This window comes from Anomalospiza imberbis, chromosome 24, assembly GCF_031753505.1.
Source record: "Anomalospiza imberbis isolate Cuckoo-Finch-1a 21T00152 chromosome 24, ASM3175350v1, whole genome shotgun sequence".
NCBI lineage: Eukaryota > Metazoa > Chordata > Aves > Passeriformes > Viduidae > Anomalospiza > Anomalospiza imberbis.
In genome coordinates, this window is record NC_089704.1 from 7,333,617 (window position 1) to 7,354,550 (window position 20,934).

General features: G+C 62.3%; 1 protein-coding gene across 18 annotated transcripts; it reads left to right on the forward strand.

Annotated features, from left to right (window-relative positions):
* The first annotated feature begins 1,899 nt into the window (after positions 1–1,899).
* PHLDB1 (pleckstrin homology like domain family B member 1) lies at positions 1,900–20,386 on the forward strand. Of its 18 annotated transcripts, none has more exons than XM_068172222.1 (26): positions 1,900–2,035; positions 3,746–3,844; positions 4,273–4,396; positions 4,465–4,635; positions 6,497–6,622; positions 7,992–9,076; positions 9,820–10,062; positions 10,136–10,273; positions 10,394–10,531; positions 12,450–12,578; positions 13,792–13,947; positions 14,067–14,177; positions 14,353–14,442; positions 14,950–15,072; positions 15,805–15,942; positions 16,427–16,582; positions 16,974–17,141; positions 17,441–17,557; positions 17,644–17,761; positions 17,969–18,013; positions 18,415–18,706; positions 18,812–18,902; positions 18,984–19,130; positions 19,272–19,491; positions 19,568–19,653; positions 19,903–20,386. In XM_068172222.1, exons 2-26 carry the CDS (start codon positions 3,785–3,787, stop codon positions 20,041–20,043), a joined length of 4,413 nt encoding a protein of 1,470 aa, XP_068028323.1. In that variant the 5' UTR covers positions 1,900–2,035; positions 3,746–3,784; the 3' UTR covers positions 20,044–20,386. The 18 variants fall into 18 exon arrangements, with proteins under 18 accessions (XP_068028323.1, XP_068028318.1, XP_068028322.1 ...); XM_068172217.1 differs by lacking the exon at positions 1,900–2,035 and adding an exon at positions 2,303–2,501 and having other exon boundaries at positions 19,903–20,384; XM_068172218.1 differs by lacking the exon at positions 1,900–2,035 and adding an exon at positions 2,305–2,501 and having other exon boundaries at positions 17,668–17,761; positions 19,903–20,381.
* Positions 20,387–20,934: the final 548 nt, after the last annotated feature.

The window sequence follows — 20,934 nt, forward strand, 5'->3', positions numbered from 1 at the left end:
TTGTGCTGCAGGGCCACTGTCTCTCCCACTCCTCCAGCTGCCCTGCAAGCCCCCAGCTCTCTCTGAGCACTAGGCAGAGGCTGCAGGGGACGGGTCCCCTGGCTGAGCACCACAGGCAGCAGCAAGGCAGCATGGCTGGGTACTTTCTGATAACTCCTCATACATTTGGGTTTGCTGCGGGGTGCCATATGTTGGTACACGTGGGGCAGCAGGGGCAGGGCACCGTGCAGGGGGATGGGATCCACAGTATTGCATGGCAAGGGATCCTTGGTGGCAACCAGAAAGAGGGGAGTGATCAATGCCTGATCTGGAAAGGTGAGGTTCACCCACCCCTTTCCCAGCTAACAAAGGGCTAGGTGGTGGGTTCATGCCCGGGGTTGGATTCAAGACCCACCAAACCCATCCTGCATCATGGTCCCCGAGATGTCGTCAGTGGGAGTTGCAGATGCTCCTTGCAGAGCTGAACCTCTGGCCTGCAGGTGAGAAATTGTCATTTTGATAGGAGAGCATTTTGAGGAGCAGTTCTCCACTGTGCAGTCTTGTGAGGGGTCTGGAGCTTGTGTCTGTGCTGTGATGTCTGGAGGCATGTGCTGATGCTGGGGTCAGTGCTTGGGCTGCAGCAGTGGTTGGGTCTGTGGATGCCTGGCCGGCCCTTGGAGCTGGCTCACCTTGGGAAGTGCTGGGCGCAGCAGGCGGGGCTGAGCATCCACCAGTCTCTGGAGACCCTGAAGCATGATGCCGGCAGGGCCCGGGCCGGAGCACAGCTGTGCTGCAGTGGTGCAGGAGCACTTCTCCAGAGCGATGAAATCAGCGGGTGTGGCCAGGATTCCTCAGCTCCCGCCGGAGCTGTCTGGTGGCTGATTTATGGTGGTGTTATTGCCGGGATCATGGCGTTGTCCCAGCAACCGTAATGCAGCCCCCACCATCCCTCGCCCGGGTGGGATGGGGCTGGCTGGGTCTCCCTCATTCAGTTGTCAGCCCCAGACCGGGAGGTAGAGGCCAGGAGCAGGCTCCTGACTCGCCTCTGGCTTTGTGCAGGAGACAGGCTCCCCCTTCCCAGCGGCCCGGCGGAAGGGCCGGTTGTTTACTAGGGCAGAGGGTGTGGGAAGGGGTCAGCGCACCCTAAGTGCATTAGCAGATGGGGAGCAAGCAGGCAGCCAAGTTGGCCGGAGGCTGTGATGCTCTGCTGTGTGCACCCCTTAGCTCGGCCACTCAGGCTTCCTTCTGTGACTCGCCCGGCCAGCCACAAGTGGGGACGAGAGGCCATGCAAGGGGGTGCCATGCGCCTGCCTCTGCCATGCTGCTGCTTCATCCCAGCATGGCTGACACTGCACGGCATGGCCTGCCAGTCTGTGCTCCTTCATGAGCACAGGCTGAACGCCCCTGCCCTGGCCGTGTCCTGGCCAGTGGCGCACAGTGCAGCTCTGGGGCCATGCTGATGTGGGGCGAGTCAGGATGTGCTGTGCCCAGCTTGGGTCTGGGTGGGCAACAGCAGGTCAGACAGGAGCGGACCCCCCAGAGCAGCCCTGCCCACGTGGGCTTGGGGCAGGCTGGCAGACGGCAGCCTGCGGGCAGTGGGATGCAGGGGCTCCCCGGGAGCACGCTGGGGCAGCACGTCTGTGTGCAGCTGGCACTGCATTAGTAGGGCCCCCGCATTGGTGAGGCTGGGCATCCTCCCAGGTGAGGCTTTTGGCTGTGCCAGGTAAAGAAAGGGGCTTTTGTCTTCCAGGAGGCCGGGGCTGAGTAGGCAGCGCTGCGCGGGGTGCACGAGGACCGTGGGCTGTTCGGTGGTAACCGAGCCCGACCCCTTGGCATTTGCTGCCTCCACCGCTTCCCACGACGGGAACAAGCGGCGCGTTCTGCAGGCGGCGGCCGGAGAAGAAAGGCCGCCTTGTCCGTCCTAGCAGTGGGGCGCCGGCTGGGGCGGCCGCGCTCCCGCCCCGCATTCCTACAGCAGAGCCGGCTGGAGAGGGGCTGCATCCCCAGCAGGACGGGCTGGGGTGCCGCAGGCGTTCCCTGTGTGTTGACGAGGCAGGTGAGGGGCTCTGCTGGACGGCATCGTTGCGGGACTGGGGGCGTTGGGAAGCGATGGGGTGCCAGGGTCACCCTCCGGCTCATGGGCAGGCAGGGCTGCTTGTGGAGTGGGGGGTGTTGAGTGGAGAGTTTGGGCAGCAGGCAGCAGAATCGGAGACAATCCCCCGAGCGGCCGGAATGGGGGTCCTCCATGGTTTTCACCAGATCTCACCAGTACAGCCGTGCTGGGAAGGAGTTAACGGCGGCAAAGATCCCACCCTGGCCCCGCTCCCTTCCTCTGCAGCAGCCTGGCCCCTCCTGGCTTTTCCTCCTTCCTGAACATTGTGACGGGACGTAGGTGTAAGTGAGGCAGGGGCTCGGCTGGGCCGCGGGGTCTCCAGATGCTGGGAAGTGCGGCACCCCAGTGCCTGGGGAACATGGGCACCCTGCCGCGGAGGGTCCCGCTCGGCACCAGGACCAGGTGGCAGGTAAGGGAGAGCAGGGATTCTGCCTCGGCAGCCGGCAAGCACTCATGAACTACTCTCGGGGTACCTTATCTCTACGCCCCCCCCTTGTCCCAGCTGCGCTGTCCCCGTCCCACGTGGTGCGGCTGCGGTCCCCACCGAGCCCTTGCTGTGGGGCGGCCAGTCCTGCTGTTGCAGGAGACGCCCGGGTTTCATCCAGGTCCTGGATCCCACGCTTGGTGTTTTCCAGCGTTTCATTTTTTCCACAGTGTGTAATAGCCGTTCTCTCGCCCCCGCAGCTGAGCCTAGTGCTGGACGAGCGGGGGGGTCCCTCCAGGGGCTGGCTGGACAGTCGGCGATGCTGGCGAGGGCCGAGCCCGAGGCTCCTCCTGGCGGCCCCGGGACCGGCGTCTCCTAACGGGGATGGAGCACTTCCTATCTACACTGCCCGGGAAGGGTTAAGCCCCAGTCAGCTAGTCCAGGGCGGAAGGGAGGGACGTAGGGAGCAGCAGATGGTAAATTTAGATCCTCGGAGCATCCCGACATGGCCTGAGTGCCGGGTGACGGAAATTGTTCCTCCTCGAGTTGCCTCCCACTCACGCAGAGAATGTGTGGCAACGTGGCCGTTCCATGGGTGGTGGCCCTGCCGGCCGGCCACAGGGGTACGAAACACTCAGCTGGGCATGGGCAGGGGTACGAAACACTCAGCTGGGCATGGGCACTATCAGCTGCTGCTGGACTGTGTGGAAGCAGAGGCATGTGCCTGGGTGCCAGAGCTGGGCACCGGTGGCAGGGGCAGGTGTGCCCAGGTGTGCCACACATGGCAGGCAGGTGTTGCTGGGGACAGCCAGAACCTGTGCTTGTGTGTGCTTTTCCAAGGACAGCCAGTGAGGTCTGGCTGCCCACAGCTCTTGGCATTTAAAGCATGCATTTCCAACACCATGCCCCCAAAACTGAGTGCAGGTGTAGTTTTCCTTCCCGGACCGTGTCTTGTCCTGACACCTGGCACATGCGTGGGTCTCCCCGGGTGGATGGGGATGTGTGCCCAGGTAGGGTGCGTGCCTTGGCAGGCAGGGATGCTCACTGGCTTCGGGCAGCTGCTGACTTGATGAAGACAGGAGCTCAGGATGGTAATCCTCTTGGTGGCAAATGCTGGTTTGGAATGGGTAGGGTTTGTGCTCAGGCTGCTGTCCGGGATGTGCAGGAAAAATACGTAAAGGCCATGCCCAGTGTGGTCACTCGCACTGCCATTCTGTTTCTTCTGACAGCCCGTGTCCGGTACCATCCGACGTCTCCAAGAAGGCACCATGGAGACATCTGGCAGGACCCCCACCAGCTCAACCCACAGAGTCCAGACTGTCATCCAGGTGAGCACACGGGATCACAGGACCTCTGCTCTGTGGGAACAGGGGAATCTGGCTGGGAGTCCACCTCTGCAGCCAGCCCGACCAGCAGCACTGGCGCTGCCCTCCAGCTCCTCCTCAGTCTCAGCCAATCCTATTACGGGATCCTCAGCAAAGCCCATTGAGCTAAGCGGCTGGCAGCTTGGATCCTCTTAGATGCAGCCCAAGCCCCATGGATCTCCAGCTCCCGTGGCAGCTCGCCTCAGCTTCCCGGGATAGGTAGCGCAGGCAGGAGAGCCCTCCTCTCCTGGACAGTCCTGCTGGCATGTGGCTGTGCCTGGGCGTTGATCCTGGCTATGTGGCTGTATTGGAGCAGCTCAGCCAGGTGGGCAGTGCAGGGGACTGGGCTGCAGCTGCAGGAGCTGTGAGCATCCCTCCCTCTCCTCCTACAGAACAGCCCCCTGGACCTGATTGACACGGGCAAGGGGCTGAAAGTGCAGACAGAGAAGCCACATTTGGTGAGCCTGGGCAGCGGTCGACTCAGCACTGCCATCACACTGCTGCCCCTGGAGGAAGGTGAGTGCCAGGGGGTCTCCGCGGGCACGCTGGTGACAGAGACACTGAGACGCCCTCTCTGCTGGCAGGGAGGACCACCATTGGCACGGCTGCGACAGACATCGTCCTGCAGGGCCCCGGGCTGGCGCCCCAGCACTGCTACATCGAGAACGTGCGAGGGACACTCACCCTGCACCCCTGTGGCAACGCCTGTGCCATTGACGGCGTGCCACTCCAGCGGCCCATGCACCTCAGCCAAGGTAGGAGCAGGCCGTGGTTCACCGGAGCCTTTGCCTGTGAAGTTGTGCCCTAGAGAACTGGGGTGTTTGAGGAGCCATCCAGTAACTGCATATCCCAGCTAGCACACTCCCGGCCTCCATGCTCTGCGGTGGGAGCCTGCCAGGTCCTGGCACGGTTTGAGAGCTGGCTTCGCTGCGTGCATCAAGTGAGGTGGGAAGGGAAAGATCCGGGTGGGCTTTGAAGAACAGCGGAGATGCTGAGCCAGCTTTGGGGAGGGAGGTGACAGACGAAAACACCTTGGGTGTCCTCCCGACGGATGGCTGCCGGGACACTGCTGCTCTGCCCGCGTGGCTACAGGGCTTGGACGCGGCGGCCCCCCCCAGCGCCGCTCCCAGGGAGCGTGGACAAAGCCTCAGGCCCTTCCCACGCGGTCCCCGCCCCTGCCCAGCTCCTGTCTCGCTTCCCGGAGAGGATGGTCGGGCGGGGCGGGCGAGGCCCGGCCCCCCGCCCCTCCCGGGGGCGGTGCGGCGCTGCCCGGGCGGTGGCGGCGGCGGCGGCGGCGAGGTGAGTGCGGTGCTGCGGGCCACGCGTGTCCGCGCCGGGCGGGGGCTCGCTCCCGTTCCTCTGCGGGTCACGGAGCCACCGTGCCCCGCAGGCCGTGGCGCTGCGGGCCCCCCGCGCCCGCCCCCGTCCCTCCCGGGAAGGGGGGACCCACCCGCGTGGGCGCTGCCGCGGGCGGCCCCGCGGGGACAATGGGAGCCACGTGGCCGCCGGAGGAGGCTCCGGCGACGGCCCGCGGAGTGCTGCCAGGTCCCGCCGGTGCCACAGTAGGCAACGAGGGCCGTGGTAGGCGGCGGGGTGCGGGCAGGGGTCAGCCGAACCCCCCACCCTCCTGTCCCCGGGGGCGGGCAGGGACGTGACAGAGCAGGGACAGCATCTGTGCAGGGCCACGGCGGAATGAACTGCGGGGCTGTCAGGCCGGCGCTCGTGGTGCAGTTTGGTGATTACTCGCTTTGCCGGGGCGACCTGTGGCTCCACTGATGCCGGCACGTGGGGAAGGAAGGCACAGGGCAGTGATGCATCTCTCCGGACAGCCGTTGCCAGGCTGGGCGTCGGTACCGCTCCCTGGCAGGCAGGGATGCCCTCGTTGAGCCGGGGTGAGCAGGGCTCCGTCCCGCCCTGGCGCTCAGACAGGGGAACCAGGCCCCCACGACGGCCTTAGCAGTTAGTCTGTAGTGCCTCTCGCTCTCCTTGCTGCGAGCTGGGCTGACGGGTGCTCCAAAAAACGCGTCCCCTCCGGCGAGGGATTTTCAGCAGCGGCTGTTGGTATGGAGCGAGCCTCTCCCCAGAGCCCTGGCAGGCGCTTCAAAGTGGGGTGTGTCGGCAGCGAGCCGCCTTCTAGCCGCCTGATGCTCCCTGCTGCCAGCACACGCCTCCCCAGCACCACGGGCAGCAGGTGAACGCACAGCGAGCGCCCACGGCTCGCCTCCCCTTCCCTTCCTGAGGTGCCTTCCTCCTCGGGGCTGCTCGGCAGCCTTGCCCCGAGAGGGCTGCTGCTTTGGGCCAAGAAGAGATGCTTTGCAAGCAGGGACAGGCGCTGTCTTGTCTGCAGCTGGCAGCCACGCAAGCCCTGGAGTGCCGCCAACTCCCCGCGGCCCCCGGCGGGGACCCCAGCTGTGCCTGCGCCTGAGATGCGCTGCCGGCAGCTGCTGTGGAGTGACCTGGATTTCAGCCTCCCCCTAAGCCTCTGCTGACAGCAGAGCCTGCTCCCTTCCCGAGGGCACATCTTAGGGCAAGCAATGCCCGACTGCTTCCCTGTGCTCTCCGGAACTACTCTGATATTGCCGGCTAGCATCTGAACCCTCTCTCCTCTCTCCCAAGGGTGCACCATCTGCCTGGGCCAGGCCACCTTCCTCCGCTTCAACCACCCTGCTGAGGCCAAGTGGATTAAGAGCATGATCCCAGCGGGGGGCAGAAGCCCATCGGCTCTCTATGGGCTACCAGCAAGTAGGTGACCCCCCCTTGTCCCAGGCGGGGCAGGGCAGATTCTGAAGTGTTCCCTGACCCATCAGCCTTCCCAGTGCCCAATGCTCTCCCAGCCCTGTCCTGTTGCACTCGGGTTCACATCTGGCTGTGGTGTGCCATCCGTCAGCTCAGCAGGGTATGGCAGCTGCACTGGTATTTGTTAATGATTAATATCACCTCAAAGGGGTTGTCTGTGGGGGCACTGAGGCATGGCTTGCACTTCTGCCCAGCCTGGCCATGGCAGAGCCATCGCCCGTCGGAGCCCCCCCCACTGCTTGACAGCGGGTGTTTATGTGCTGGAGTGGCTGTGCTGGGCTGTGAAGGCCGTTCTTCTGGCTGCTGCCCTTCATCTCATGAGCTTATCTTGCTGTGTCTGCATGTCCGTGGGGCGGTGGGCCAGGTGCCAGTACCGTGCTTGGTTCCCGGGGATGTCCAAATCTCCAGCATTGATCCCTGGGCTGGTAGCCCTTATCCCTGCCCCAACCAGCACACCCTGGCACAGGGAGAGAAGCTTGGCTGCCTTCCCGTGCCACGTGTGTGTCGGGAAGGCAGCATGCCTACAGCTGGGGGACAGGAGGAGGGACCTGGGGAGGTGCTGTGGCCGAGGAGCATCATGCAACCATGCACCATCCCATGTGGGCCCTGCATGCTCAATCTCTGCCACGCGGGACTGGGTGGGATCACACTGACAGGGCTGTGGCACATCTTTCCTGGCATGAAGGCAGTGCCAGCTGCCGTGGGGGAGCTGCTGGGTGCCAAGGGGTGACGCAGCGCGGGTGGCACGCTGTCCTGGCTGAGCTCTGCGCCTGCTGCGATTCGCTAGTCCCCTGAGTGACAGGCACATCGGTGCCGCGCAGGGAGCACGGGGCAACGCAGGCAGGGGCACCCGGGCCGGGGTGTGGGGAGGCCACAGGCGACGTGGTGGTGGGTCCGGACGTGCTGCAGGTCAGCAGCTTTTGGCTATTGCATCTCTGACCCCTTGCTGGGAAGCCAGAGTGTGCAGGGGGCAAGTGGTGGGTGCCAGGGGGTGGTGAGGGCAGCTGCTCTCCAGGGAGTGGAGCAGGGAGCTGCAACGCAGGGAGGGCGGCTGTCCTCTCAGGTTTCTGTCTCCTGGGTGATGGGGCTAGCGGGATTCCAGCCTCCTCCCTGTCCCGGCTCCCCAGCTGGAGTGGGAAGGGGTGGCAGCGGGGTGCAGGCAGGTCGGGGTGCAGCAGAGAGGGGCTGCGACCCAGCTCTGACTCTGCGAGGCTGCGTGGAAGAACGATGCCAGGCTGCCCCGCAGGACCCAGCCCAGGCAGGGGCTGCGGCGGAGTCACACCACACTGATGCCTTCTCCTTTGTTTCCCTGCAGAATCCGAGGCCCTGGTGAATGGTGGCCACCAGCTGTCAGAGCGTGGGTGTCACAGCCACAGCTCCCTTGTCAGCTCCATCGAGAAGGACCTGCAGGACATCATGGACTCGCTGGTGCTGGAGGAGTCGGCATCCCCCAGCATCCAGAAGCCGCCTGCCTGCGGCCGATCCCCCCTCTCCCCTGTGGTGAATGGGGGTGGGCGCTGCCTCCTGTCCCCTCCATCCAGCCCTGGGGCTGCCTCAGGGGGCTCCAGCTATGAGAACTTCTCTCCCCTCTCCTCCCCAGCCAGCAGCAGCAGCTACACCAGCCCCTCACTCAGCAGCCAAGAGCAAGGCCCAGCCGTGCCGCCCCCTCTCCCACTTCGCTCCTCCAGCTACAACCATACTGTCCAACCACCCGCTCTGCCTGGTGGGGGTTCTAGTGAGCCTTGGCCAGCTGAGAGGCTCGGGGACCACAGGGTGGGCAGCCCCCGGCTGATGCCCAGGGTGGCGCCGCGGCCACGGGTGGCCCTGCAGGAGCGGCCCCCCAGTCCCTTCCGGGAGCCACGGGACTCTCTGGCCCCCAGCCGGCAGCCCACCAGCAGGGCAGTCCCAGAGGCCCGCTTGCAGCTCCCCGAGAGCCCACGGGTTGCCCGGAGGAACATTGAGAGCATGCGGGAGCTGCCTCCCCTGAGTCCCTCCTTGTCACGCCGGGCTGCCAGCCCCCGAGCGGCCCCTGACACCCCCTCCCCACAGCCCCGGCTAGGCAGGGAAGTGCCTGGCAGTCCCCGTGCCAGGCGCAAGGGCCCGGAGGAGTCGAAAGGTGCTGGGGGTCCTTCACCCCCACTGCTGTCAGAGAACCCCACACGCCGTCCCAGTTTCAGTACTTGCCTGAGCCCAGCATATGGGCTGGGCTCCCCAGCTGTGCCCTCGCCCCGGCAGAGCCCCCGTGCCCCCAGGAAGCCTTTGGGGGACCCACAGCTGCCAGTGGGGTCACGGGAGCGCAAGAACAGCATCACTGAGATCAGTGACAACGAGGACGAGTTGCTGGAGTACCATCGGCGGCAGCGGCAGGAGCGGGTTCGGGAGCAGGAGATGGAGCGCCTGGTGAGCCTCGGGTCTGGGAGGGGACACGTTTGAGCGTGGGGCACCCTCTGTGCAAAAAGCTGTTGTTGTTTGCTGCTTTGAAACCTGGCCTTTGCCTCTTGGGGATTTGCCACAGCTGCCAGGCTGCCTGCTTATCCAGGGGGATTATGGCCAGGAGCAGCCATCAGTGCTCAGCAGCTCTCTGGGAATACAAAGCCCCCGAGTTACAGCAGCCTGTGGAAGCTGGTGTGGCTGGCATGGCCCCAGGGCTACCAGCCAAAATGGTGGTGCCCCTACCTTTGCAAAACTCTCCACATCTTGTCCGTCCCTGCCAGGGCCCATCTGCTGGTGGTGGTGCCGTGGCTCTGTGGACATTGCATCTATATTTAGGGCTGATGGGGTTTTTATGGAACTGGCATCTGCCTGGATGAGGTTTGCCGTGTCTGTGCCAGTCCTGCGGGCCGAGCCGCCAGGGCCGTGTTTGCTCAGCCCTGACTCACGCCTGGCGCAGGCAGCCTGAGTCACCGCCTGGAAATAGCGGAGGCGCTCGGCAGCCGGCACTGCTGCCTGTAATTAGTCTGTCTCAGGCTCCCAGCACATCGCGTGCCTGGCTCTGCTCTGGGGTCGAGCTGGCTGCGTTGTGCTGTGTAATGTTGCCTGCCCGTGCCAGCGTGCGGGTCCGTATTCTGGTGGCCACCGTTGGCACAGGGTTCTGTCTGCTCCTGCCACAGCACGTGCTGGATGTGGACCATTCTTTCTTACAGGAGCGGCAGCGCCTGGAGACCATCCTGAACCTCTGTGCTGAGTACACCAAGACAGACGGCACTGAGCCAGGTGACGTGCACAGGCTCCTGGCTGGTGACACAGATGCTGGCCAGTGGGTGCCCAGGGGTGCCATGGCTCTGGGCCATGCTGTCGAAGAGCTGCAGCAGAGGGAGAGCGTGGAGAGGTCGGACGAGGAGAACCTGAAGGAGGAGTGCAGCAGCACTGAGAGTACCCACCACGAGGTAAGGGGACATCTGTGCCATTCTGTTACCATGCCATGCTGTACTGTGCCGTGCCAAGCAGCCCTTTCCACAGCACGAGAAGCTGACAGGCCCCCGGGCCAAGGAGGCACAGCGGCTGGAGGAGGAGCGTGCCGGTGTCCTCGTACGCCTGGACCAGCTGAAGGGTCGTGTCAAGGAGCTGGAGCAGCAGCTGCAGGAGACATCGCGAGAGGTGAGAGGTCAGGGCACACTGCTGGGTCCCCTGCTGCTTGCTGCCCTCACCAGTCAGCACTGAATCCTAAAGGTATGATCCAGCTGGAGCAGCGATCCTGACATTGCTTTGGCTGTCCAGGCAGAGATGGAGCGGGCGCTGCTGCAGGGTGAGCGGGAATCAGAGGTGGTGCGGCTGCGGCAGGAGCAGGAAGCAGTGCAGCAGCTGCAGGAGAAGCTCTCCAGCCTGGACGCCAGCATCCGCAAGGAGCGGGACAAGGTGAGCCCAGTCACAGGTTCCCATTGTCACCAGCTGTGCCATACCCTCCCTGGCACTCTCAGCCAGTGCTGCAATGCCTCATGCTGTAGCATTCCCCTGCAGACATGTTCTCCAGGCCCTGGGCTCCGCAGAGGCTTTGGGAAGCAGCCCCTATGGCTTGCATTGTGGGGGGATCTGTCTGTCTGTCTGTCTGCCTGTCTGCCTGGGGATGGTCAAACAGCCCTGCTGGAGGAGAGCACAGCCAATGCTCAGGAAGCATTTCAAGTGCTGCCTGTTGCTCTGGCAGGGAGAACTGTGGTGTGAGGCTTTCCAGATGGCTGCTGCCTGCAGCGGGCAGTGCCAAAGCAGAGGCCTTGGCTCTCCCCATTACCTGTCCTCGCTAGGGAGCTGTGTCTTGCAGCAAGTCACCTCACTCTGCTGCGCCTTCATGTGTGATGGCAGCTGTTGCTGTAGTGTTCGGCTTGCTGGAGGTGGCTGGGAAACCACTGCAGGTGTTTAGCTTGGTGGCTTTAGGGGGGGTCCTGGCCCCCTGCCCCCAGTGTTGCCTGTGTTGCAGTTACTGCCGGAAGGCACCTGTGACACTGCGTGTGTGGCACGTTTGTCCCAGCTGCTGGTTGCTGGCTATCCCACAGCCTTGCAGGCAGCGTGGCATGGCCTTGTCGACGGGAGAGCTGCTGGGATGTGGTTCCCTGCTGCCTGAGGCCATCGTCCCTGTGCAGCCTATGCCAAGGTCCCACCAGCAGCTCTGTGCCACCGTCATGTGACATCAATGTCCCTTGGGGTCTGGCCAGCCCCCTGGCTGTGGGTGCCAGGGCTGTTGGTGTGCCTGTGGCCTGGCAGAGTGGCCACTGGTGCCTGCCAGTGGTGCTCCTACAGCATCTGGGGGTTTTGTTCTGGTTTTGGTCTTCTAGCCCCTTGTAGGCATCTTCTGTAGCCAGGGACAGCCGCACACAGAGCCAGGAGAGGACCGCAGGGAAAGCCCTCTCCCAGCCTCTCTGCTGACCTAACCACCCACTGTCCTAACCCATCTGCACTACTCACACTAACAGTGCCTGCACTGAACTCTGCCATCACCTCTGACATCTCTGCATGTCCAGGAGCCCCCAGGCAATCCATAGCTGCCCTTTTGGGGCCCCTGCCTGTACCAGCCTTGCCTGCCTGCCAGCATGTCCCCTCATACCCTTCTCATGATGTCTCATCTCTGTGTGGAGCACAGGGTTCCTTGCAGCAAGCATTTCTCAATGCCAAGCCCCATAGGGTACCGCCAAACCTGTGGGTGATTCCCCTGTGCCAGTCCCATGTTGCTGGCCCCATTTTACTGCTCCTGTGGCCAGGCCCCTCATGCCAGGCCCAGGAGTCAGTGTCTGCTGTGCTGCTGACTCATCGTAGCTTGAGCATCTCTTGCTGGACCACAGCCTCCTGTTTTCACTGCTGCCTAGTGCTGCCCTCTCCTTCTAATAGATGAGGGGGGTCCATGACCTCGGGCTGCATTCAGGACCTGCAGTTCCTAACTGGTAGCAGTTAACAAAGCCAGTTAGTGGTTATTGTGATGCAGCCGTGCGCAGGATTGGGATAACTTGAACCATACTATGGTTCAAGTTATCCCAGTCATATCAACCATACGTTGATCTTTTTGCTGCCTGCAAGTTTGTTCTTGGAAACACAAAGCTGAGGTCAAGGGTTGGCTGTAATTCCTCTAACACTGCTCGGCTGGCTCCTGTGTCGCTTGATCTCTCGATCCCCCTGTAGATGCCATGATGCTCCTTCTCCTGAGCTCCCTCTGTCTCCAGCTGAGCCCCTCTCTAACTCACAGCTTCTGCATGGCGCCCATTTGAGAAGTGTGTCTTCTTCTTTCTTTTTTTTTTTCCTTTTTCTTTTCCTTTTTTTTTTTGTTTTGTCTTGTTCTCCACTGATTCAGGAAAGGGCAAAGGTTGATGCTGAAAGGAAGGAGCTAGAGCAACTCCAGGCGCTTTACCATGAGTCGAAGAGCCACCTTGATAAGTGCCCCGAGTCAATGCGGGAGCAATTGCAGGAGCAGATGCGAAGGGTCAGTGTCTCCCCCCACCCCTCCCGGACCATGGCCCACCTCCCTCCGCTCCAGCTTAGGCCAGCTCTTCCCTGCCAGCCGGGGCTGCACTGGGAGCGTCGCACCCGGGCTGGAGGCGGCTGGCACCGGGCACCATCGTCCTGGTAAGCTTGCCGCTCGCCCGGGCCCGGGGCGCGGGACCGGCTCGGCAGAGCTCCTCGGGACCGGCTCGGCAGAGCTCCTCGGGACCGGGCAGGGCACGAGCATGGACCCTGCCCTGCAAAGGAGGGCAGGCTGGGGAGTCTTGGGGGCTGCTGCATCCTCTCCTGGCTGCCTCCAGCTATTTCCTGAGAATGTTTATTTACACAGTGATGTTGATCCATGTTACTGCTAGTCCTCAGCATTTTTTCCTCTTACCTGGTATTTTCTGGAAGTGGTTGACTTTCCCCAGCCCACGGTTAGTGCCTGCTCAGACAAACCCACATTGCCACAGCCTGCTCCAGCCAGGCACTCGATGGATGAGGACCTGGTGTGGAGTGGGCGGGGGGTGATGGAGCAGTCTCTACGTGTGGGAGCCCTCAGGAGCCACCACATCAGTGCTGCGTCACTGGCTGCCCGTCTCATGGAGCAGGGTGAAACACGTTCCCGTGGGGTGCATGGCACAATGGCTGCCAGGGTGGCACTGGCCGGCCCGGAGCTGAGCGCTGCCACGTGCTGTTGGTGCATGAAGGCTGGAAGGACACACAGGAGTTTGTCCCGCATGGTGCTTGTCTGCTGGGGCTTTGCCACCTGTGGGCTCGGTGACACAGTGTTGCTGTTGGTGGTTACGCTGGCACACGGTGTTTTGCTGCCTGTCAGGGCACGGCTTTAGCCCGTATGTGGCTCAGCGGGGGCAGCTGGTCTCCGAGGGCTGGTGAAGCCCCTGGCTGTGGCAAGCTCTTCTCACAGGGGTGACTGCTCTGTCCTGGCCAGTTCTGGGTGCCTCCATTGCCTTCTTCTGACGGCAGACACTCCTGTCAGTATCTCTCATGTTTCTGATGCCCAGCAGAAGCCAAAACTGCCTGCCCACACCAGGCACAGGGGACAGGCTTGGCCACCACCTCTTGTTCCCGGCCAGCACCAGTAGGATGTGGAGGCATGGCAGGAGGTTTCGCTGTGGGAGACCTGCCCGCAGGATGCGGAGGTGCCCGTCCAGTGGGTCAGATCCACTCACAGTGCTCTTGTGCGTTCAAAGGAGGCAGAGGCACTGGAGACGGAGGCCAAGCTGTTTGAGGACCTGGAGTTCCAGCAGCTGGAGCGAGAGAGCCACCTCGAAGAGGAGCGCGAGGCACGAGGCCAGCAGCTCCTGCAGAGCCGGGCTGAGTGCCACCGTAGCATTGCCCGCAGGAAGGTAGGGATGGAGGAGCAGTAGGTCCAGTGTGGCTGGGCTGTGGCCCCTGCGTCGGGCACGGCCAGGCTGCATCCCATGGCTCACCAGCAGCCAGCTCATCCCTGCTGCCTGCTCCCCAGGAGCGGGTGGCTGCCCTGGATGCCCAGGCTGCCCAGATTCGGCTGCAGAGTGCCCAGGAGGCCGAGCGCCTCGCCAGGGAGCGGAGCAGCATCCTGCAGCTCCTGCAGAAGGTAATGCCATGATTGCATTGTGTGATTGATGTGTGCTCCTGAGGGTGCTCAAGGCAGGGGACAAGATCATGCCAGCTCTTGACAGGTTGCTGGCAGGCAGGGCGAGCTTGGGGGGTGACTGGCCACGGGGTGCCAGTAACCATCGGCTGCCTCTGACCTGTCACCCCATGCGCAGGAGAAGGAGAAGCTCGTGTCTCTGGAGAGGCGATACCAGCTTGTCACTGGTGGCAGGAGCTTCCCAAAAATGTCCTCAGCTCTCCGAGAGGTAAGTGGGTAGAGGAGGCTGTGGTGCTTAGAGCTGCTCTCGTAAGCTGCTGCCATCAGTGAGGACCAGCCTTGTGCACCACCAGCTTTGCTCTGCAGCAGTTCCTGTATTCCCAAGTACCTTCTGACCAGAGCCAGGTGCTTCCAGCTGCTCAAAGTCTCTCCATGGGCTGCAGAGGTTGGGAGGGAGGAAGGGGAAATGCAACAGAGCAGCACATGGGACAGGACTGCCTAGGGTCCCATCATTGCTGGAGAGCAAGCATGGGGATGTCTTGGTGCTGGTCCAGGGCACTTTTAGGTGGAAGTGAGTTGCCCCATTACCTTGCTCATGGCTCTGAGTGGGGAGCCAAACCATGATGCCCTCGGGGCCTGTGGTACTGCCTGACCTGCTGCTGGTAAGAGGCACAAGACGGCAGAATCCCCTCGTGCCTGCCTGCAGTGGGACTCTTGCTGCTGCCACCTTGCTATCTGTGCCCACCTTGCCTACGTGACCTTTACCCTTCTACAGGAGACCCTCCACATCTCAGAACCTTATGAGCTGTTGGAGGGAACTAAGTCCCTGAGCCCCCTGCCAGCAGCAGCTGCCTCCTTAGCTTCTCCTGCCACCTACTCCTACCCCAAGGCACAAGAGGTAACTAACTAGAGGGACTAGCTGCATGTGCTTGCTCACTTACCCCGCCTTGGCCGAGACCCCTTTTGTGGACTGATGTCACCCCCAGGCAGCAGGGCAGCCCCACAGCAGCATGGCTGGAGCATTTATGATACAGATCTCTGGCAGCTCTGCTCATTAACACTCAGTCCCCGATTCCAGGTGCTCTCCTGAGCCCGCCCAGTTCCTGCCACTGCCCCCTGTTTTAATCCTGGTGCAGTGGTTTCCCCCTTGCTCACTGCTTGCCGTCTGGCTGGACACCTCCTGACAGCATCCCGTAGGGTGCTGCTAGCATGGCTTTCCCAAAATAAGAGCAAGTCCCCAGCTTTAGCATGTTTGGTTCAGAAAGGATGAGGAAGCGGATTTTAAGCTGGCTCAGCACAGCTTGAGGTGCCTCATCCAGTGCTGCTGCACTAGGGAGGACTTGTGGCCAGTGACTCTGGAAGGCCCTGAGGCATCCCTGCCCCTTGTAGGCACTCAGCAAAGCTGCACTGAAGGCTGGAGCAAGAAGGGTGCCAGCACACCCAGCCCAGCTTGAGCACCCCAAGGTGCCTGGTGCTGCACTCCGGGGACACCATGGGCAGCAGGGCAGGGCTGGGGAGGCAGTGTTGGGGCAGGAATGCACAGGGAGGTTTGCTCCCACTGTGCAGTCAGTGCCATGATGCCAGCACATGGGTCTAACTCTTCTCCTTCTCCCTTGCCGTGGATTTCTAGGAGTACATGAGGCTGTCTGACGTTTTCAGGTTCTGCAGTAATGCACATGGCCCCAGCCTGGACACTAAAGCTTCTGCTGCTGCCCCTGCTGCCGCTCAGCGCTCTTTCTTGCTTGCTGTAGCTCCCGCAGCCGACGAGGTACCTGCCCCAGAGCATGCTCGGGTTTGCTCCCTCGGGTTGCCCGCTGCACCCCAGGCACTGAGGCAGCTGCGGACACGCGGCCCCCCGTGTGCTCTGGTGCTTGAAGCCCACATCTCTCTGGGGTCAGGACACTTGTCTGGCTGCAGCTGAGTGCGGAGCAGAGGCTCAAGCTGCCCAGTCTCCTTGCTGGGGTGCACTTCGTGCCTGCTCTGGATGTAGTGGCAGGGCGGGAGCAGAGGGGGTGCCCAGCAGTGGGAAGGGCGGCCCTTGGTTTGCTGGATGCAGTCCTGGCCGCTTGTCTCAAGCGAGGAGGATGCAGAGCAGGCCTGACCCAGTACCCAGCAGCAGGGTAGCTGTGGCACCAAATGCTTTTCCTCCCGGGACAATGAACCTTCCTGTGGGGGTTGGAGCTGCCTGCTCGTTCCTCTGTGCCTGCTTGCCCTAGCTCTTATCCTGGTTTAATCTGCTTCTCTCTGCCCAGTATGTGACTGTTGAGCAGCTCTCGGGTATCCTGGGCAGCCTCCACACCCCTGCTGCTTCCCTGCTGGGCTGTACCCCTCCGGCTCCTTCATCCTCAGGCTCTGCTCCTCCTCTTCCTCCTCTTCCATCTCTCCCTTCTCCCTTCGTCTCTGCAGAGGTTGGTGCCCTGTTTCCCTCCCTTTGGCCCCTTGTACTCTTTCTGGGGAGGTTATGGACATGCATGGGAAGGGGTGAGCTGCAGATGGAGCTGAGCAGCAGCTTGGGCTCTTGACACTCCACACACCCTTGGCTGTCCTGCCTGCTGCTCCACTGCCCCCAGGGCAGGGGGTCTTCGTGCTTGATCAGTTCTCACATTCTCATGAACAGCAAACGGCTCCTACAGCTGCTAGGACTTAGCCAGGGAGTGCACAGGATCCCCAGGGGTCTGCACGTTAAGTTCTGGGGGAGTGGGGCAGGCATAGACAGGAATGCTTCGACCTCTTCTCTGTGCATTTGTCTCTCTTGCTGCATTTGTCCTTCATCCTTTCTCACGCAGCCTCTCTCTCCAGATGGAGCAGCAGCTGTTGGGAGGCCCTGTGTGTCTCCCGCCTCTTGATTTAGAGAAGTGGTACCAGGAGGTTATGGCTGGCTTTGAGACCTCCTCTTCCTCTGTCTCTCCTTCTTCTTCCCCTCCTCCACTTCCAGCTAAAGCTCACTCCTCTCACAAGGCTCTGCAGGTAATCCTGGCCCTCTGCTGCCAAGGCTCAGGCTTTGGGGCCGCTGGTTGTGGCAAAAGTGGGGCACTGTGGGGACGCTCCTGTAGACCTGTACCCTGAGTGCTGCTGGGGCCCTGGCTGCCGCAGCAGGCAAAGGCAAAGCAGACCTGTGGCCTAGGGTAGGCAGTCTCTGCCTCCTCTTGGGCTGCATCCCTTTGCCAGGATGGCACCGACACAGAGCAGGGTCTGGGGAGCCATCTCTCCAGGGGGACTTTTGCAGTTCCCCCATGTCTCTCTCATGTCTGTGTCTCTGTGCTCAGGTCTATCGTGCAAAAACAGAGGGTGGTGCTGGTGTCCTCACCCCTCGGATGAAGAGTGGGACCCCTTCGTCCTCGCAGCTCAACCTCTCCGTGCTGGAGCGCAGCCCCTCCCCCAAGGTATGGCTGCCAGGGGGACCCAGGCACCCTGGCCATGGCTCACACATGCCTGGTGCCAGCCCCCATCCCCATCCCCATCCTTGCAGCTGACCACCTGCTGTCCTGCCCAGGGCCCCCCAAGCCCGGCGGGCAGCCTTTCCCGCAACCTGGTGGCCACGCTGCAGGACATCGAGACCAAGCGCCAGCTGGCCCTGCAGCAGAAGGGTGAGCTCTGGCTCTGTGTCCTGGCTCTGTGGGGTGGTGGGACTTTGGGAGATGCTCTCCCCGCTGCCACCTGGGCAATGGAGAAGGGAGCCTGGCCGAGGGTGGCGACAGCAGCAGTGCTCCGGCAGGATGCGGTGCCTCTCTCACAGTCTCTTGCTTTTTCCCCCTCTTTCCTCCTGACCCCTCCACCTGACGGCCCATCTCCAGCCAAGCTGCTCCCAGCAGAGCCCTTGCAGCCAGGCAATCTACCAGGTAGAGATGTGGGGTGACTTGGACTGCCTAGAGCAGCCCAGAGGCAACAGCATGGCTGTTTGCTGGCACCTTCTGCCATACATAAGAGGGGCATGACCAGTCCAGGACCCCAGGTGCATCTCAACATCTGCTTAGAGGCAACCCTGTGCATCCCTAGCCCGCTAATGCTTTGCCCTGCGTGCCCCTTACCAGCCTGGCGCATGTGCCCCCTGCTCCTGGCCAGACAGATTGCTGTGGTTGCCAGAGAGTTGTGACAGCAGCTCCCACCTCTGCCCTTGCCGTGCCTCTGTGGTTCCAGCAGTGCCTGTTGTGTCTTCTGCCTGTGCCACCCCCCTGCCCACCATGATGTGGCTCTGAATGTGGCACATTTAACTTGACGTTTTCATCTTCCCGTGGCACAGGTCGGCAGGTGATTGAGGAGCAGAAGCGGCGGCTCGCAGAGCTGAAGCAGAAAGCAGCTGCTGAGGCGCAGTCCCAGTGGGAAGCCCTGCATGGGCAGCCCCCCTTCCCCACTGCCTTCCCCCGGCTTGTGCACCACTCCATCCTGCACCACAACCGTCCCCATGGTGCCGGGCCCCGGGCTGAGGAGCTGGACCATGCATATGACACACTCAGCTTGGAGAGCTCAGACAGCATGGACACCAGCATCTCCATCGGCAACAACTCTGCGTGCTCACCTGACAACATCTCCAGGTAATCCTGGGCCCAGCTCGTGTGGCCAGGGGACAGCCTGCTCTGCTGGTGTGCTGCTGGCTCAAGGTCCTTCCTGCTGGGGCAGCAGCTGTGGCTGTTTTGCAGTGCCAGCGGCATGGAGACAGGGAAGATTGAGGAGATGGAGAAGATGCTGAAGGAGGCACACGAGGAGAAGTCGCGGTTGATGGAGTCCCGGGTGAGTGGGGGCACCAGCACCATGGCTAGATGGCAAACAGGTCTCCAGTACTTGGGGCTGAGTGCCTGTGCGTGCTGGCAGGAGCGGGAAATGGAGCTTCGTCAACAGGCGCTGGAGGATGAGCGCTGGCGGCGGGAGCAGCTGGAACGCCGACTGCAGGATGAGACTGTGCGGCGGCAGAAGCTGGTGGAGAAGGAGGTCAAACTGCGGGAGAAGCACTTCTCACAGGTGCGAGGCAGGCTGCCATCCCCCTCTCTCAGCCTGGACAGTGAGGCACAGCCAGCTTGCTGCTGATGTCCCAGCTGGCCGTGGAGGGACGTGGCTCTTGTCACCATCGGTGGGCTTTGCAGGGCTGTGTTGCTTTTCCAGGCTCGTCCCCTGACACGGTACCTCCCCATCCGCAAGGAGGATTTCAACCTGCGGCTGCACATCGAGTCCTCAGGCCACAGCGTTGACACCTGCTACCACATCATCCTGACAGAGAAGATGTGCAAGGGCTACCTGGTCAAGATGGGCGGGAAGATCAAATCTTGGAAGAAGCGCTGGTTTGTCTTCGACCGCATGAAGCGCACCCTCTCCTACTACGTGGGTGAGTCCCAATGCCGCCTTGCGTCCCCTCCCCGTGCTGTCACCCACGGTCAACAGCAGTTCCCTCTCTTGGGCAGATAAACATGAGACAAAGCTGAAGGGTGTTATCTACTTCCAAGCCATTGAAGAGGTTTACTATGACCACCTCCGCAGCGCTGCAAAGGTGAGAGCTGGGCACTGCCACTGCTGCGGTGTGTGCTGGCAGCCCCTGTGGCTCTCCCCGTTGTCCTGCAGTGTCCTCTGTCCTCTGTAGGAGGTAGCAGGGCAGCGCATGCCAGGGATGCTCCTGGAATGGTCCGTGGCCCCGATGGCACCAAGGGCAGAACCCCAGTGCTGGGCGTTGTGGGGGGACAAAGAGGGGATTACTGCTGCTCAGAGGAGAACAGAGTGCTGATTTCATCCTCCCCTCCAGAGCCCCAACCCTGCGCTCACTTTCTGTGTCAAGACCCACGACCGACTCTACTACATGGTGGCACCATCAGCCGAAGCCATGCGCATCTGGATGGATGTCATTGTCACTGGGGCAGAGGGCTACACCCAGTTCATGAACTGAGGGCGCTGCTGTGCATCCCAGATCCACCAGCTGCATGGACTTCTGAGCATCCCAAGCAGCGAGGAGCTCCTGAGGGGACCACGGTCCCTGCTACGCCTCGTGCCAAGGGCTGTGCACACCAAGGTCGTGGACCTGCACTGGGCACAGCTAGGTGGTCCTGAGTTTTGCCTGTCCAGGCAAGGGAATAAGTTTTTTTTTTTTGTCGTTGCTGACTTTCTAGAAACTTTATTGGAACAATATCAAAGTGCTGAAATGTAAAAAGCTGCCAAAGACCGGCTGGGGCCCGAGCTCTCTGCCTTGGGGAGGTGATAGTTTTGGGGCTGATGCCGAGTAGTTGCTGCCATAGGGAAGGAGATGGTGAGGCCATGCGGTGCCCCCACCAGGATGTCCCGCTGTGGTAGACTCAGACCCCTTTTTGTAAACCTTTTTGTAATTTCGGATCGTTGTCCCCCCTGTGCTGGGGCCAGATGGGGATTGTGGCGCGGACTGCCCGGTCATAAAGCATTTCGTGAACCAGGCTGTCGCTCCTGCGTGACACGTTACAGACACAGCGGAGTCTGCCCCGGCCAGGGCTGGGACCCCTCGGAGCTCACCGGGAGTGAGCTGAAGGGCTCGGCGCCGTGCACAGGAGATGGCGGGGACCGCGGCAAGGGGCAGGAGGCACCGGGGGAAGCGACCGGAACATGGGCACCGGGAGAGGCCGGGGGAACGGGAGGAGCCCGAAAGAGGGAGGGGTCTGGGGCTGCGCCGTGCCGAGCCCGAGCCGTGCCGAGCCCGAGCCGTGCCGAGCCCGAGCCGTGCCGAGCCCGAGCCGAACCAGAGCCGAGCCGTGCCGAACCCGAGCCGAGCCCGAGCCGAACCCGAGCCGAGCCCGAGCCGAACCCGAGCCGA